Source organism: Schistocerca gregaria, chromosome 1 (genome assembly GCF_023897955.1).
Source record: "Schistocerca gregaria isolate iqSchGreg1 chromosome 1, iqSchGreg1.2, whole genome shotgun sequence".
NCBI lineage: Eukaryota > Metazoa > Arthropoda > Insecta > Orthoptera > Acrididae > Schistocerca > Schistocerca gregaria.
In genome coordinates, this window is record NC_064920.1 from 980,914,966 (window position 1) to 980,933,158 (window position 18,193).

The window sequence follows — 18,193 nt, forward strand, 5'->3', positions numbered from 1 at the left end:
GTTTTTTGTTTTTGCAACACACAAATCACAACCAAGGGTTGTTTTCCTACTGCTATCCATAATTTCAAGTAATTCTTGATATTTGCCTTTGTAGTACCGTTTTCGTGTTTCATAAACAAGGTCGCACCTCGTACTGCTCAATAAACAATAAAACTGTTGATGTGAAAATCAAAACACTGCGATGGCGCTTAGAAATCCAGCCGTTAGATGGCAATTGAAAGACGGTAATCGGTCGTAGAGGAAGGAAAATGGCATCAAAAATTTAAAGCGACTTTAACTTATCTCACACGGCTAAAAGTGACGCCCCTCGAGTGGTGCTACAGGAAATTTGGTGTTCCCACACGAAACTTCGGTTGCGTCGATCGTGCGGCGGCCAAGTGGCGTCACTTTTATTGCATGTGGAAGCTCACCTTATGTATGCTAGTGGAGGAAGGTTCTTAATAACAATATCTTCTCATTAAACATTTCTCAGCCAGTTCCTGAACCCTCGAAAACAAAACTTTGCATAGATTGTACGCGTTCTAAAAAAATTTGGACTGCATCTCGTTATAAAAAATTACGTATGCGAATGACCTCCGAACTGCAGTATATTTGATATTTTCTTCATATTATCTTTGGGAAAGTGCATTGTGGGAAACGAGAATGTAACGCCATCGTAATGTATAATAGAATCAGATAATCTGTTTGTTTGTTTTGCTTTTTTAAGTTTTTACGTTGTAACAACGCGTGATATAAAGTACTTCAATAGAGTATTCCTATCTTGCGTTTTATACGTGAGCACCATTTGCTGTGATATTCTGACAGATGTATTCCTGTTGATTGGATCAAAGATCTTCGTCAAATAAGAGGAACGCTTATTAGAACGATACAGAAGAAAGCTTCTGGCGTTTTGAACACCAAAGGTACGTAACAAATAATTTTACCTTGTTTTAGACCTGAGTGCTACGCTATGTAATTTTTAATATGTTAAAAATGAGTTAAGTTGCAGAAATCTGAGAACAGACTATAACATATCCGTTGGAAAATAAAAGGAAGTTTGAATTTAGTTACCGATGGGGATGGAATATGAGTGAGGAATTCTTTCGTAGGTATTTGCTGTTTGCAGTTGCTATTTCGGTTAATTTCTTTCAATAGAGAGATTAATACCTGATGTTATTGTCCTATTTCATACCTGTTTTCGATTATGTCGGGAATTTTGTGTAAGTTGTTTGGATTGCATTTGTGTTAATTGGAGTATTTACAGATACGTTTGCCTTTCATCTTGCTTACATTTTACTGGTTTCTGGGATTCGAACTTCGTTGCTAATACAAAATATGAGTGAGTTGTACACATGTGCTGGTAACGTGAAGTAACTGAATTTAATAGTGTGTAGTCAGAAAAAACGCACAAAAGTAGACAATTTTCAGAAAATAGACGGAGCGGAGAAAAATAAACCATGGGAGCAGCAATTTTTGAGAAATATTTTCCATTTTGTTTGTACTCCATACAAAACTTACTTAGAAGGACGTTATTTGCGTCGGAGATGTTGAGGTAATGATACATCTCCGTTTTGTACTGAAAAAAAAAAAACCTTTGTTAAACCACAAAAATTCATTGATACACCTGTTTCGTCGCCCCCCAGATAAAGTAAGCAGTAATAATTAAAAAAGTAAATGACCTGTCAGAAGGAGAGTACTCCGTTAGAACAGGACTGATACAAGAATTGAAACGTGTTTTTTTTTTTTTTTTTAGATTAGGCCTTATATGTTGCTTTTCTCAATATGTTTAAAGTTGTTGGCAAGAACACTTCTCACATTCTTATGACTAAAGCTTATCTCAGTATACCACAATTTGCAAAGAAATATTCATTTTGAAATTATAGGTTATTTTCTAAAATATTCTGTTGATTCCTGAGATCTGTCTGTTACTCTTTTTCATGTCTGTCACAGTGTTAACTCTAATGTGGGTTGGTTTTTGTTTCCCTGGGCTTTTGTTTAGGTACTTGCATGCACTACTGTTTAATAGGGGCCTACGTTCTGGATGTTGAATGGTTTCACAATAAGAATAAAACATTAGTTATGGAGCCCTTTTTGCGTATGATTTGCTGATGCTGCCGACAAAATTGTGTGTGTGGTAACAATGTTGTATCTAATATAATGAAGAGAATTTTAATAACATAGCTGCAAGGTTCCTTTGTCTCTGTAATATAGATGATATATTTATCTTTTTTTAAAAAAACAATCATTTCTAGTAAGTGTAGTCAAACTAATATGTTCATTTTTGTCAAATTTATGCCAGTTTGAGAAATAAAATGTCCAGCAAGTAACCACGTAAGGAAACAAATCAGGTATACAATCCTGTAGGTGGACTTGGTGTTCATAACTTTGATTTAAATTGTAAGTTGACCTGACAGATGTGCAATTAAGCTGTTCATTACGCAGAAATGTGCTGTAAGGATAATGTACAGCTTGTCTATAGTAAGTTGATTCATGCAGTGGCTGTTGGTAACAGCAGGATGCTCACCTTGCCCATTTATTAGGACTTCCAAAAGGAGGGGAGTGATGAGAAGAAGGTAGCATTAGCTGCTTTCTGCAGTGATCACACCCTTGCTTTTCACAATGTGTACACTGACATTGCATGTCTAAGAGCAGCCTAATGTTGTCAGTGCTTTGAGGCGAATGAAAGTTTAACCAATGCTGATTTTCTACACTTCTGGCAGTGCCAGTAAAATGGTGAACTTATCACGGACAAGCTATTGGCAAATGATGCACTAATAACCACGATATGTTACTGTATCTACATGAAATTTTGTCTCACAAACTGACCACTATTTGAAAATACTAGTATTTATAAATTATAACATTAAGAACATAACTTGTCTCCATGACATAAGCTTAATATATTGGACCCCTTCTCATGTGAATTAAAGCACCTGATAGAGATAGAAAACTCATCTCCATATTTATCTGTCAAACAGTACCCTGCAGACACAAGAAGACATGTTACTATCATGGAGTTTTATTTGTGTATTACATGACATGCTCAGTGGTCATGTGTGTTTGGAATAATGGCGGTATTTATGCCTGTGTGCATATTTGCATTTGAGATTTTGTGTAAAGATGTGAAATATTCCTGATTTGCAGTCACATTACATATTGCAGCTGTAAGTAGAAATCGTGTTTTTTAATTGAAAAGCAAATTGAAATAATTTGTTCTTCGCAACAGTTCTTCTATAAACGAATGCATGATTAGGTATACCTAATAGATTTAGAAGTAGGTATGGGTTAGTGTAAAAGCCAGTCATGTAAACACTCAGCAAGTAGCCTTGCATTTACAAAAGAAATATGTTTAAAAACAAATCATACATTTGGCAGTATGATGTGGTGTCACAAATATGATTCATGAGACAAATGGGTATCAAAACAAACTTTCCACAGTTATTTGAGTTTTACATTACTAACATATTATTGCTGTCATCAACACCACCATCACTGGTACCACTATGTGTAGTATATGATGAAGTGACTGTGTGGGTGCTGGTAAGGCAAGTGACAGTTGCCGTTCACTTTACAAGCAGCTACCGTGACTAATCCAGTAACAGTAAACCACTTAAGGAAACAGTAAGGGAAAAAGAAATATATTAACAGATCTGAATCACGACAAGTTTTATTTCCGACTGTGCAATGGTATGGGTTTTGTTGGTTATCTGTGCTTGTCATATGCATTTTTGCAAGGATCACTGTGATAAATTTAGATATTTGATATTTACAGAAACATTTAAACAATTTCTTCCAGGCACTGTCATGAAAATATTAGCAATGTGAGAAGAGATAAGTGACATTCAACATACATGTTTAGTGCTGTCAGTGGCTACAGTTACTGGGAATTTCTGTGGAATTGCCACACAGAGCGAATTTATATCAATCGAGAATAATTTTATACGTAAAATACAGTTCTCATTTACTCGCGTATTAGGTTTAAAATAGCAGAGTTTCTTAGTGTTTTTAGCAAATATAACCATTGTCCCATTTAGGAAACGCATTTTAATGTAAAATTTATACACATAAAAATTTGACACTGAAACACACAATAAGACACCAATTTTTTGCATCTACATCCTAAATTGCTTTTGGATTATCTACAGTGGAAGACTCTGATGGTCCTATACTCAGTTTTGTTTTCATGATTGGTTTCCTTACATGCAAGGCGTTTGTTGCTGGGCATTTGACATTCATTTGAAGTGTCACTCTGCTTGCAGCTACACATTGGTTTCCAAAATAAGCCTGTTTTATCAAGGATGATTCCCAGTGAAGCCTCTTGCTGTCACACTTTCTTTAAACCTTTCTATAAATTCCTTGGCGTCAATTTCATCTGCCTCTCCTATTATTTTAATGTCGTGAAAGCCAAAATGATGCTTGAAATGATCAAACCAACCTGAGCTGGCCTAGAAAGATGCTGGGTCATCCTCTTCTTTCATTAAATATGCATACAAGCACTTGTTATTCAAATAGCAGCTCCAGAGAGATGGATGTCCTACTGGTTGTGTTTGACAGTATGGTATGGAGCAAGTGGAGGGAAGTGTGTGCTGCACGTGTCAGCAGGTGACCACAGTATAATGCCAGTCATATTTGGCGCGGAATCTGGCAGGATCGTGGGACTGCGTGAACAGCAAACTGGCCGATCTGTGATCTTTGTGAAACAAATTTATAGAAACTGTTCGGTAGTAAACACTCATTCTCACACATTTTACAGTTAAAATCGTCAGCTTCATGATGAACTGCCTATCATTCTGTTAGTGGCCGTAGTCATCGCAGTGTTTCGATAATAGGTAAACTAATGCAAGAAATTCTTGGTTTGCAGCGAAAAACAGGTGTCACTATGAATTTGTGTTTGGTGGGTGTTAGATGTTGCTGTGGATTAAATGTAGGTAGTATATACAATTATTCTCCACTCTCGAAAAAAAAGGCAATGTACATAAATCGCTCCGTCACAAACTCGTGCCTCAGTGAAAAAGCTGGACTGAAATATTATAAATTTTTCGTATGTTTTAAGATATTGGAACAAGATTTTGGCAAATGATCGTGCACAAAGACAAGAGTGTTTTACAATACGATTAATATGCGAAACTATCATATCTACCGCAACATTCAAGAGAATACAGATTTTTTCGAGCAAATAATGTAATTATTGAGGGCCATCAACAGCTGGTCCCCCCTGTGGGTCCGGAGATTAGAATAGGCCTGAGATATTCCTGCCTGTCGTAAGAGGTGACTAAAAGGAGTTTCCACGTTTTGGCCTTTATGTGATGGTCCCCTGTAGGGTTTGACCTCCATTTTTCAAAATTTTTCTGAAGACTGAGCCAATTGGGGAAGGGCACCTTACATGGTGCATTGTGTCCATCGTGCATTGAGATCTTTAGCCCCCTTTCTTGTTGTTGCATTGCAGTCCCGCCCATTCTCCATCTCTTGGGCGAGGACACCTTCCCGGGTGCATTTTCCACCATGCACTATGCAGTGTCGCTTTCTGTGTTGACAATGAACATGGACTTCTTTGCATCTGATATTCAGCACGGTAGCCAGTCCGGTGTGGTAGGGCCCCCATGTACCCTGTTGGCCGTAGCCCCCAGACCACACAGGGATCACTCTGCTGATGCCTGCGCCGTTAACTCCTCACATATGCCAAGGGGTAGATGCCCATCCCCTTGGGGCATTGGGACTCCCAGCAATGGCCATCCTGCCAAGTGGCCTTTGCTGCTGCTGAGTGGCACCTGTGGGGAGGGCCCTTGGTCGGAGTGGGTGGCATCAGGGTGGATGACATGCGATGAAGCTTAGTCCATCATCTCTTGCTGGTGGTGAAACACCAGCAGTCTCTAAGCATTCACGAGCTCAATTCAACACACAGAAGTATGCCCCTAAATCGTTCCCCTCCCTGGCCACACTATGAGAGGAATGTCAGGCTAATGATGGCAGCGAATCTTATTCGACTCGGTACCTTGTATGAGAGCTGGTAGGGAATCTTTCATGACGATGAAGCCTCAGTTTTTTGTTGAGCATTTAGAGGACAAGTTTGGGGAGGTGGAGGACTTGTCCAAAATGAGATCTGGGTCAGTCTTGATCAAAACAGCATCCTCTGCCCAGCCTGTGATAAACTGGGGCATGTTTTTGCAACCATCATACCCCATAAGAGCTGAAATATGGTTCAGGGAGTCATATTTCAAAGGAAACTTCTTTTGCAGTCTGACGAGGAGTTGCGCCCCAATTTAGAACGGCTAGGTGTACATTTCGTCTGGTGTGTCCACTGGGGTCCAAGGGATAATCAGGTTACCATCGGTGCCTTCATCTTGCCCTTCGAAGGTGATGTGTTGCCCGAGAAGGTCAAGGTGATGGCCTACTACCGTGCTTTAAGTGCTGAAAGTTCGGCCATATGTCTTCCCACTGTACTTCCAGCGTCACATGTTGAGATTGCGGATGCCCATCACATCCCAATACTTAATGTACCCTACCTCCCGTCTGTGTCAACTGCGGAGAGCACCATTCGCCTTGCTCTCCAGACTGCACGATTCTCCAGAAACAAAGGAAAATCATGGAGTACAAGACCCTGGACCATTTGACCTACAATGAGCCTAAGAGAAAAATTTGAATGCCTGCATCCTGTATGTATGACATCGTCTTATGCCGCCGCTACAGCAGTTCTGGCACCATCAGCTCCGCCAACCCCAATTTCCTCTCGGAGCCGGAAGACTACACCTGCCCCCTTGATGGTGGGGTGGCGTTTCCCTTCCTGTTGCTCCTGCACCACCTGCTTCAGGAGCAATGTTCTCCCAACCATCAGAGACATCTGTCCCCACTTCTAAGCCGGAGAAGCATAAGTCTTCTTCGGCTTCTTTCACTAGGAAGGAGTCTCTTGGGTCACTCCTTTCCCAGGTTTCTGCTAGTGGGAAAAATGAAAAATGACACCTGCCAGTGGTTGAAGAGCCCAAAAGCAGCTGGTCGTAGGTCTTCACACTCATCCACAGTCCCAAAGACTGAGCCAGTGAAGTCCTCCCAACCAGGGAAACCCAAGGAGCAGTGAGAGAAAGCCAAAAAGAAAACCCCTAAGACCAAGGAAATTATGGTGTCACCCACACCAGCGCTACCTACTAGCTCTGTGTTGATGAGGTGGAGATTCTGGGGTCCACTGAGGACCTAGATCTCGCCAGACCCTCAGACACAATGTATATAGACAGCTCAGGCAATAAGTCTGTGGCAGCAGGTGACCCTGAGGCATAAACTGCCTCATTGAATGTTCCATGCCTTCCCAGTCTCACAATGACGTCATCCTCCAGTGGAATTGTGGTGGTTTTTTCCATCGCCTGGCTGAGCTACGGCACCTGTTAGGCTTTACGCCTGCTTTCTGTATTGCCCTCCAGGGAACCTGGTTCCCAGCAATGCTTACCTCTGCCCTCTATGGTTATGAGGGATATTACAGGAACTATAGTGACTATAATTGAGTGTCAGGTAGAGTTTAGGTCATAAATTCAGTCTGTAGTGCAACTGTGCCTCTTCAAACCCCTCTTGAAGCTGTCAGAATAAGGACGAAGCAGGAAATAACTGTCTGCAATGTATACCTTCCTCCAGATGGTGCAGTACCCCTGAATGTATTAGCTGCACTTATTGACTCCCTTAAACCTTTCCTACTTTTGGGAGATTTTGACACCCATAACCCCTTGTGGGGTGGCACTGTTCTTACTGGCCGAGGCAGAGATGTCAAAACTTTACTGTCTCAGTTTGACCTGTGCCTCTTAAACACTGTGGTCACCACACATTTCAGTGCTGCTCACGGTAATTACTCGGCGTTTGATTTATCAATTTGCATCCTAGGACATCTCCCGTCTATCCACTGGAGAGCACATGACGACCTGTGTGGTAGTATGGTAGTAACCACTCCCCCCCCCCCTCCCCCCCCCCCCCCCCTCCTGTCACTGCCTCAGCTTCAGGCCCACGGACGCATGGGCTTTAAACAAGGCGGACTGGGAAACTTTCACCTCTGCTGTCACTGTTGAATCTCTCCAATATGGTAACACCTCTGTGATGGTTGAGCAGGTAACAATTATTTCTGCGGCAGAAAACGCGATCCCTCGCTCTCTGTGGCGCCTCCGGCGCAAGGCGATCAGGAGCATCAGTGAGCTCTACAGTGGCACAAGTGGCATCCTTTCCTGGACCACTTCATAACCTTTAAACGGCTCCGTGCTCGCGTTTGCCAACGTATCAAACAACGGAAGCAGGGGTGTTAGGAGAGATATGTCTCAACCATTGGGTGCCATACGTCACCTTCCCATGTCTGGGCATAGATCGAACGACTTTTCTGACACCGGACCCCAACATGTGTTCCCGGCGTTACCACACATGGCATGTTATCTACCAATGCAAACGCAATTGCCAAGCACTTTGCTCGAGCCTCTGCATCTGAGAATTACCACCCCAGCCTTACGCACTATCAAACGGTAGCTAGAAGGGAATGTCCTCTTTCACAACATGCCACAGTGAATCCTATAACGCCCCATTCACAGAGTGGGAGCACCTAAGTGCCCTTGTACATTGCCCCGACACAGCCCTCGTCATCTTCAACCGGATCTGGTGCGATGGCGTATTTTCATCGCAATGGCGGGAGAGCACCGTCATTCTGGTGCTCAAACTTGGTAACAACCCACTTGATGTTGATAGCTATCAGCCTCACCAAGTTCTTTGTGAGCTGCTGGAACATATGATATTTCAGCGGTTGGGTTGGGTTCCGGAGTCACGTGGCCTACTGGCTCCATGTCAGGGCAGCTTCCGCCAGGATATCTCTACCACTGATAATCTTGTGTCCCTCAAGTCTATCATCCGAACAGCCTTTTCCAGATGCCAAAACCTGGTTGCTGTCTTTTTTGTCTTAGGTAAAGCATATGACAGGACCTGGCAACATCATATCCTTGCCACATTGTATGAGTGGGGTCTCTGGGGCGCGCTCCCGATTCTTACCCAAAACTTCCTGTTGATCAGTACTTTCCATCTCCAAGTTGGTGCCTCCCACAGTTCCATCCATATCCAAGAGAATGGAGTCTCACAGGGCTCTGTATTTGTGTGGCCATTAATGGTCTAGCAGCAGTTGTCATGCCCTCTGTCTCGCCTTCTCTGTATGCAGACGACTTCTGCGTTTCGTACTGCTGCTCCAGTACTGGTGTTGCTGAGCGTCGCCTACAGGGAGCCATGCACAAGGTGCAGTCGTGGGCTCTAGCTCGCATCTTCCAGTTTTCAGCCGCAAAGTCGTGTGTGATGCACTTCTGTCGGCGTTGCACCATTCATCCGGACCCAGAACTTTACCTTCATGACAATCCACTCACTGTAGTGGAGACATGTTGATTCCTAGGACTGGTTTTCAGCGCTCTATTGACTTGGCTTTTTCATCTTAACTGCTGGCAGCAACTCAGTGCCCTCAGTTGCCTGAGCAACACCAATTGGGGCGCAGATTGCTCTATGCTGCTGCAGCTCTAAAAAGGCCTTTTTTCAATCCTGAATTGATTATGGGAGTGTGTTTTATGGTTTGGCAGCGCCCTCTGCGTTGCATTTACTCAACCCTGCGCACTACTGCGGTGTTCGACTAACGACAGGAGCATTTAGGAAGAGTCCAGTGACCATCTTACTGGTGGAGGCTGGGGTCTCTCCATTGCAAATCAGACGTGCACAACTGCTCGCCAGTTACGTTGCACACATTTGTTGTTCTCCTGAGCATCCGAATTACCATCTCCTTTTCCCGCCTGTGGCAGTCCATCTCCTGCATCGGCGGCCCAGGTCGGGGCTAATGATTGCGGTTCATGTGTCCTTTCCTTTGTCACCTCTACTTGTGGTCTGTTCATGTATGCCTCCATGGTGTACGCCTCGGCCGCAGCTTCATCTAGACCTTTGACGTGACTCTAAGGACTCCATTAACCCTGCAGCTGCCCGCTATTGCTTCCTCTAGATTCTTGACGTGTTCCAGGGCTGTGAGGTGGTTTTACTCAACGGCTTGGTGGCTGATGGTTGCGTTGGCTTTGCCTACGTTCACGGTGGCCATACTGAACAGCATACCTTACCCGTTGGATGTAGTGTATTTACTGCAGAGCTGGTGGCCATTTCTTGTGCACTTCAGTATCTCCGTTCATGCAACGAGGAGTCTTTTATATACTGACACTATCGACCAGTGCTACCCTCATCATCACTTGGTAGTGTCCATCCAGGAGTCCATCTATGCCCTGGAACAGTCCAGGTCCAGTTGTTCAGTGGTGTTCGTCTGGACCCCTGGTCATGTTGGCATCCCAGGAAGTGAACTTGCTGACAGGCTGGCCAAACAGACTGCACTGAAACCACTTATGGAGATGGACATCCCCATAACTGACCTGTGTTCATTATTACGCCTCAAGGTTTTGTCAGCTTTGGGAGACAGAATGGCAAAATCTCAGTACGCACAACAAACTGCGAGCCATTAAGGGGACCATGAATGTGTAGAAGTCCTCAATGAGCTCCTCTCGTAGGGATTTCGTGGTTCTCTGTTGGCTCTGAATTGGCCATGCCTGGGCGACCCACGGCCACCTTCTGCGCTGTGAAGACCTGCCTGAGTGTCGGTGAGGCGCCTGGTTGCAGTGGCAAATATTCTTCTGCCCTGTTCTTATTTGGCTGCCTGACTCGTTATCATTGATTTTAGCAGACAACGCTTCATCGGCTGATTTGGTTTTACGTTTCATGTGTGAGGGTGGGTTTTATCATTTGGTCAGAGTTTTAGCACATGTCCTTTGTCCCTCTGTGTCCTCCACCCTAGTGCTTTTAGGATGGAGGTTTTAATGTGTTGCGGCGTGGCTGGCTTTTCCTTTTTATTTTCGTGGTCGACCAGCCACTGTTATCTGCTTCCTCATTTTACTCTCTTCTGTTTCTTGCCCGTCTTTTTTTTTTTTTTGTCCTTTTGTTGCTTTTAGTGTTTGTTGCCTTACCTTCATTCTTGTGGTCTTTCCTTCCTTTCTGTTTTGTGTTATATGTCTCACCTGTTTTATTCTCTCACTTGTGGCATTGTTTTATAGGAACAAGGAACCGATGGCCTCGTAGTTTGATCCCTTTCCCCCTCTTTTAAACCAACTAACCAGTAGCTGGTGAAATGAGAAACAAGAAGATTTTATCATAGCAACAAGAGAAGTTACGTATTTCTCAGAACTCTTCACAGTCCTTCATGAATGGCTCATCACTACCTTCCTGGTATGGTTGACAACTCAAGACCAGTCCTGTTGTGCAACATTTACAGTGACTTCTTTTGTCAGCATTTTGATCTTAGTGAGGGTAAACTTCTTGCTGCTGTTTTTTGCTGCATTACATTTCACCTAGACCCATATACTGTGTTGGATTTGTATGAGCATGGTACAGAGGAAGCCTGATTGAACTATGCTCTTTACCATTAGCCAGTTTGTCGACCTGGTAGTGTGGAGTTTTGACTTCTACAACACTACATATTCCATTAACTTCGCCATATATACACTACGTTAAACTTTTATCTTGTGGAACATTCCTTGTACCCAGAACAAACACCAGCTTTCCTCCAGTGCACTGTTGGAGCTTCACGCATCACAACTGCATGGTATGGTGTTTTGTCCATTACATCTGTCGAATTCTGAGGAATGTTTTGCAGCAGATTGTTTCTTCTCAGCCGTTGAACGTGTTCTTGGACGACATTTTCATTGCAAATCTCTTGGTCATATGTACTGCACTGTTGATATTAATGCAATGCCAACACAAAACACTTGTTTACAATACCTGACAACTACAGAACTTTTCAATGCGAGAAAATATGATTTCACAATAAGAGCTGACAAACGTTGATGCATCTAATGTGTGTCACCACATGGTACTGTTTATTGATGATGTGGCAACAGATGCGCTTTATCTGGTGAAACGCTGGCCGCTTGGTAGGGAAAGACAGCTTGCTATTGGTGTTACCCGGGCAACGGCGTCTCATCCCCCTCTGGTCAGCCAAATGTCAAAAGTCACAACTAACTTTAAACGCACTATAAGTTAGTCGAAGATTGAGCAGTTTTTCGAATTGATTTTGCACTGTCATGAATAGTGCTTAACAGTGGAATCACTAAGTCCCAAAGCAGGCTGAATATCAACAGTAAGCTCATCTTTCTCATAACAATCCAAAACTTGTAACTTCGTAATGCTTACAGTCATTATGTGTGCTGCTTTCCTGTGACAGCATACTCTCTTACCTGATATGTGCAACTTCACTGCTGAACGGAATTGAACTGACGGTTCGTGTCTCAAAAAACACAACAGAAGATGCTCATTGAGATGTATTAGTGCTTCTGTACTGTTAACAGATGGCAGCACTGGACCTAAAACTAAAATTGTATATATGCAAACATGCAGATAATCGGTCAGTGTATAACAGGATCTACCTGTATTCGGGCAATGTGCTAAATGAATTTAATTAGGTGTGAGACAATTTTTGTTGATAGTCGTAAGATATTAGAATCATTTGTGTGTTGTAAGTGTATTAGTGAACTAGAAAATTAGTTTGTTATGCCTTTGAAAGTAATTTCCCCAACAACTTTCATTTGGCAGGGAATTGACTTGAGAAGGAAAGATAGAGGTTGTGATAGTATTGTATATGTATACACAAATGTCTGCTTGTGTGTGTGTGTGTGTGTGTGTGTGTGTGTGTGTGTGTGTGTGTGTGTGTGTGTGTGTGTCCCTGTCCTTTTTTCCCCTTAAGGTAAGTCTTTCTGCTCCCGGGATTGGAATGACTCCTTACCCTCTCCCTTAAAACCCACATCCTTTCGTCTTTCCCTCTCCTTCCTTCTTTCCTGAAAAAGCAACCGTTGGTTGTGAAAGCTTGAATTTTGTGTGTGTGTTTGTGTCTGTTGCTTGGATCAAGTGCAGCTGTTTCCCTTCCATTATACCTCTTCTCTGATGTATTTTTTATTATTTTTGATGAACAAAATCACTGTTAATTCTTGAGACATAGTGCCATATTTCTGACTATTTCATTGACGTGACATTAAACTTCTGTGTTTATTTGTTACTCTCAGCCATAACTAATGGCTGCTTATGAATTCAGCAACTGGACTTGACACTTTTAACTGAATGTGTTTAGGGTTAGGCTTGATGTGTAAACATTCTTGCTTCGGGTAGTTGGACCCACGGTAGTTAGGTGAAGTTCTTAGTGTATACCTTTCTATTGCTCTGAAATTGAGAGACTGGTTTTCATATTCGCAAAATCCAGATTGAACTCAGTGTGTAGCCTATTACATTGCTAGAATTTTCATGTTCTTGCATGTAGCATGTGGCAGCTGTATGTAAATGAGAATCTATACTGTACATGCACTGAAGGAAGGCACTGGCGAGGTGATTGATAGGAGTTGAAGGTTGGAAAGAAGTAGAGAGACAGAAAATGATAACTTTCTGGCCCTGTCAGCTTTAGCAATCGGGCAGCATTATATTTAGTGTGTCTGCATTCATTAAATTAGAATGGACTCACAGAGTTAATTATAGGTTATATTTCGTTTGCAGTTAAGTTTGAAATCTTCGTTTTTATTGGCCTGTTAGATGGTATGTTGACTACTGTATAAACCTGGTAGTGCCCAGAAAAGCAGTCAGTAAACTCATTTGTAAGACTGTAAAGTGATGTGCAAATCTAATTTTCATTGTCACAGCATGTATTGTAGTCCAGTGAAGTTTTACTCTAAAGCAGTCTGAAAAACTTGCTAATGAAATGATAATCCAGGGGAAATTATGTCTTATGTTTGTTGCGCAAACAGGATATGAAACAAGTAACATCTTGGTTATCTCTTAATATTTAAGAGAAGGAATCTTGCTAAGAGAATATTGGAATGAAAAACTGATTTTTAACTATGGCATTAGTTCCAAAGCTACAAACGTCAAAAGAAAAGTTATCAGAACATTATCTTCAATGTTGAAAACAAATCCATTTCTCTAAAGATATCTTTTTGTAGTATTCAGAATGTGGCATTGCAACTTTCATAGGTTCATTGCAATTTCTTTCTCCTATGACTGTTTTTGAGATACGAGAGCAATTAATTCTCATGGCATGACATAAATATGTTTTAGCTTTTAAACTGCTGGTTGTTAGAATGAGGTCATAAGTTTTACAGAGTTTTAAATTTTTGGAGAACATAAATTTTTTTTTGCATGTGCATCCCCCAAGTTTCTTTTAAATCACACTAAATTTCTGTTAAGTAGATGACAGGTAAATTTTTTTTTCTTTTTTTTTTGCTGTGCGAGGTGTATGGGATTTGTTTAGTTGTCATGTATTACATTTCTCGTGTTTAATTTTGTATACTCTTAGCCCATCAGAAAGTGTAAATGAGAGGCCATATTTTTTCTTCACAGGATTTTATTAGTGTAAATCATTTCTTCTTTGAAGATGCATGGCAGAAATGATTTACAGAAATACTTTATTTTCATAATACATTTACACAATTGAAAATGATGGAAGTTCTCATTTTCAGATACTTACGAAACACAAATTCAAGAATGTACTGGAAGTTCAATCAGTCGACATCTCCTCATATTGATGTTTTATTGAATAATAAGGTAAGCATATAGTGACAACTTCTTCCTCTTTCTTTAAATATGTATATATATACGTGCTGTTACCTGTTCTATAGTGCTTACATTAAAATGTTACTGAATGGGGAAAATGTCATTCATCGTAGGATTATGTAGTCACTTTGATATTTGAAGTGAAGTGGTCTGTGGAAGAAAGTGGTAACCTGCAAGAGTGCATTTTGCATTACTATGTGTTATGTGTTTGGTTTAATTCAAAGACAAGAATGTAAGTACATTAAGAAAAGTAATTCAAATAGGAGACAGCATATTCTAGCAGTGCTTATGGATCTCCTTGTTACCTCTATGGTACATTTGAAAAGACAACAGAGACCGGTGATACACCTTCACACTTTTGGGAAAACATCATCCACACAACTCCAAAGATAACAAGAGCTAACAAGTGCAAGAATTATCACGGGGTCAGCTTAACGGCTCATGCGTCCAAGTTGCTGACAAGAATAATGGAAAAGAAAGAAAAATGTAAAAGAAAATTGAGGATCTGTTAGATAACGATCAATTTGGCTTTAGGAAAGAAGCAGAGAGGCTGTTCTGATGTCGTGGTTCATAATGGAATCAGGAGTGAAGAAAAATAGTCACATTCATAGGATTTGTTGACTTTGGAAAACAGTTGTCAATTTAAACTGGTGCAAGATGTTGGAAATGTGATAAAAATAGGATAAGCTACAGAGAAAGGAGGGTAATGGACTATATGTACAAGAACCAAAAGGGAACAATAAGACTGGAAGATCAAGAATGAAGTGCTCGGATTGAACAGGGTGTAAGAGTGGCATGTAGTCTTTCACCCCGCTGTTCAGTCAGTACATGGAAGGAGATTGAGGGGAAATGAAAGAAAGTTTCAAGAATGGGATTGAAATTCAGGGTGAAAAGATATCAATATGATTCGCTGATGTCATTGCTATCTTCGGCGAAAATGGAGGAGGATTGCAGGGTGTGTTGAATGGAATCGACAGTGTAATGAGTACAGAATATGGACTGAGAGTTTATCAAATAAAGACAGAAGTGATGATAAGTAGCAGAATTGGCAACAGTAACTTAGCATTACAGTGGGGATGACGAAGTTGAAGAATTCCACTACCTAGGTGGCAAAATAGTCCATGATGAACAAAACAAGGAGAATGTAAAGAGCAGACTCGCACTAGTGAAAAAGGCATTTCTGGCCAAGAGAAGTTTGCTAGTATCAACATAGGTCTTGACTTGAGGAAGAAATTTCTGAGAGTGTTAATTTGGAACACATCATACTGTAGTGAGACATGGACTGTAGGATAACTGGAACAGAAAAGAATTGACGCTTTTGAGATGTGGTGCTACAGAAGAAAGTTGAAAATTAGGTAGACCGATAAGGCAAGGAATGAGAAGGTTCTATGCAGAACCGATTAGGAAAGGAGCATATGGAAAACATGGACAAGGAGGTATAAAATTACAGGACATCTGTTACGGCATCGGGAATAACTTCCATAGTATTAGTGGGAGCTGTAGGGGGTAAAAACAGTAGAGAAAGGCAAGATTGGAATACGCCCAACAAAGAATAGAGGACATAGGGTGCAATTGCTATTGTGAAATGAAGAGGTTGGCGCAGGAGAGGTCTTTGTGGTAGGCCATGTCAAACTAGTCAGTAAACTAATGACCAAAACAAAGCAACAGATACAAATTTAATATTTATAATACAAAACTGTGGATTCAACTGTGTCATCTGTATTTACTGCAAGGCATTTACAGTGGAAATAATGTAGATTCATCTAGTAGTGGTGTTAAAGAGCATAATGTAGCTAACATTTTTTGCTTATTCTATTGCTGAATTTTAGTGCTGGCCGGATTGGTCGTGCAGTTCTAGGTGCTACAGTCTGGAACCTAGCGACCACTGCGGTCGCAGGTTCGAATCCTGCCTCGGGCATGTATGTGTGTGATGTCCTTAGGTTAGTTAGGTTTAATTAGTTCTAAGTTCTAGGCAACTGATGACCTCAGAAGTTAAGTCGCATAGTGCTCAGAGCCATTTTTTAATTTTAGTGTAGGATGGTTAGTAAAAGATTCTTAACGCGGAGGCATTTCAATATTCAAAATGTGCCAGAGTGGCCGTGCGGTTAGTTTAAGTAGTGTGTCAAGTCTAGGGGCCAGAGACCGCAGCAGTTTGGTCCCTTAGGAATTCACACATACATTCAAATGTAGAAACAAGTACTAATACCAGTTGAAAAATATTTTTATACGTGTGCAGTGTTTTGATGCGACAATAGCACAAATCTTTGGTGCATACATACATCCAAATTATTGCTGTTCCTAAGCAATTCCTGTAGTATTGTTGTCAGTGCTGGTGGGTGTTAATTTTAAGAACACTCTTACACAAGTCTAGTGGAATATGTGTAACAAAAAAATTGCGTACTTGGATGACAGTTCTTCAGTTCTGAAAATGACAGATTGTAAACATTTGATTACGCATGTAGGATATGGAAAGCATATTATTGGTATCCCTCTGAGATTCTTGTGCTCATACAGACTTAATATTTGGAAGGCAACGCAAATGATAGTCCTTTATTAGTTACACATGACACAAAAGTTACATGTACAGAAATCAAAGGTACGGTATGTTAGCTCTTTGTTACAGATAAGCAACTTCTTAAGGATCAGAGACATAAAATTTCTGAGTTTTTCGTGGGCACTTGGTTGATGTATTGTGTGTTGGCTGCAGTCTCGGATCTTCGGGGGACCTTTTATTTATTTATTTATTTATTTATTTATTTATTTAACCTCAACCAATGATTTTGAGATGAAGCCAACAGGGAGTATGTCAGAGACAAATGTTACAGACTGTTTCAGTTGATACAGGCTTTAAAAATTAACAAAGTTTAATAGTTTTAATACCATAGTAAAATGATTCTGATGTGGATATCAAGTTTTCTTACTTTGCATATATTGTGACTAGATTCACAGAGTCTTAAACAGCACTGTGCATAAAAATATTATGTGTAGGAAGGAAACATAGTTACCATATTATTCAAATTTTACAATATGGCAGCATAATATGGTACAGGAACAACATTGGATCTATCTTGATAAACTGTGAGGAAAAAATAGAAAGTGATCATAAATCTTATGACAGTAAATGCAGGATGTAAATTAACTTAAGGATGCAGTAATTAATGTGTTTGTTTTTTTTGTCTCTGCGTGTTTGTAAAACTTGTGGACTGTTCTTTTTTTTCTCAGGATGTCTCAGTATATGAATTATTGGATGAAGAGGATGTAATTCAAGAATGCAAAATTCAAAACAAAAAGCTGATAGAATTGTAAGTATTCTGCAAAAGATATATTTTCACATATAGTGCTTGTTGTTGAGATGCTGAAATGCTGCTGCTGCTGGTGGTGCTGCCACTACTACTACTACTACTACTACTACTACGACTACTGCTCCTGCTCCATCAGCATTTGTTGCTAATTTCACTATACTTCCTGAAAATCTTAACAGCTGAATGTGATGCAAGTTAATTTCCTGAAAGAAGTAGCCAAAAACTCAGCTTTACGAATCTCTGTATAAAACATCAAATTGCTCTGAACAGATGCTCTCCAAAATTTTCTAAAAATAAATATTGGCAAA

At 40.9% G+C, this 18,193-nt stretch overlaps 1 protein-coding gene across 8 annotated transcripts in view; it reads left to right on the top strand.

Annotated features, from left to right (window-relative positions):
- The first annotated feature begins 444 nt into the window (after window positions 1-444).
- Window positions 445-18,193, top strand: part of LOC126277663 (serine/threonine-protein phosphatase 6 regulatory subunit 3) — a 174,271-nt gene continuing 156,522 nt past the window's right edge. For 5 of the 8 annotated variants that reach the window (XM_049977380.1, XM_049977378.1, XM_049977379.1 and 2 more), the window contains exons 1-3: window positions 623-902; window positions 14,490-14,574; window positions 17,806-17,885. In XM_049977380.1, coding sequence (XP_049833337.1) covers window positions 14,515-14,574; window positions 17,806-17,885 — 140 coding nt within the window. In that variant the 5' untranslated portion in view covers window positions 623-902; window positions 14,490-14,514. Of the gene's footprint in view, window positions 903-14,489; window positions 14,575-17,805; window positions 17,886-18,193 lie in introns of all 8 variants that reach the window. The other 3 variants (XM_049977381.1, XM_049977377.1, XM_049977376.1) reach the window with 3 other exon arrangements.